Genomic DNA, 462 nt, shown 5'->3' with positions numbered 1-462 from the left:
CTGCTGCTGCTGCTGCTGCTGCTGCTGCTGCTGCTGCTGTTGCTGCTGCTGCTGCTGCTGCTGCTGCTGATCCCGCTGGTTGAGTACGGCGAGCTGCTGCTGCCTGCTCTCATAGACAGCATCATCGCATGCAAGCAGCAGCAAAGCCTGCAGCAGCTGCTGCAGCAGCAGCTGCTCTGCTTCTCTCTGTCCCCTAGAACGAAGAGCAGCACGACGTTTGTCTAGGGGGTAAGCAACAGCAGCAGCAGCAAGCCCATCCCACTGCTGCTGCTGCTGCTTCAGCAGCTGCTGCTGCTCCTCTAATAACTCCTGCTGCTGTGCTGCTGCTGCTGTCGGTATCACCTTCTCGCTGCAGAAGTCTACGTGCTGCTGCTGCAGCGCAGCAGCAACAGCAGCAGGAAGAGAACCACCAGAATCAGGCAGCAGCGGCAGGCCTCTTGCTCTAGCAGCAACCGTGCTGCA

General features: G+C 59.7%; 1 protein-coding gene across 1 annotated transcript in view; it reads right to left on the bottom strand.

Moving 5' to 3' along the window:
* The window catches only part of EMH_0076260 (uncharacterized protein), a gene marked incomplete at both ends in the record, with an annotated part of 4,761 nt that overhangs the window by 3,106 nt on the left and 1,193 nt on the right, over positions 1 to 462 (bottom strand). Inside the window, one exon of the mRNA XM_013499708.1 lies at positions 3 to 372. Within this exon, the coding sequence (XP_013355162.1) occupies positions 3 to 372 (370 nt within the window). The remainder of the gene's footprint in view (positions 1 to 2; positions 373 to 462) is intronic.

The sequence above is a fragment of the Eimeria mitis genome, genomic scaffold, assembly GCF_000499745.2.
Source record: "Eimeria mitis Houghton genomic scaffold, Emh_scaff4582, whole genome shotgun sequence".
In the NCBI taxonomy this organism is placed as follows: Eukaryota; Apicomplexa; class Conoidasida; order Eucoccidiorida; family Eimeriidae; genus Eimeria; species Eimeria mitis.
Note: the sequence above shows the minus strand (reverse complement) of the source record. Positions and strands in the feature narration are given on the sequence as shown.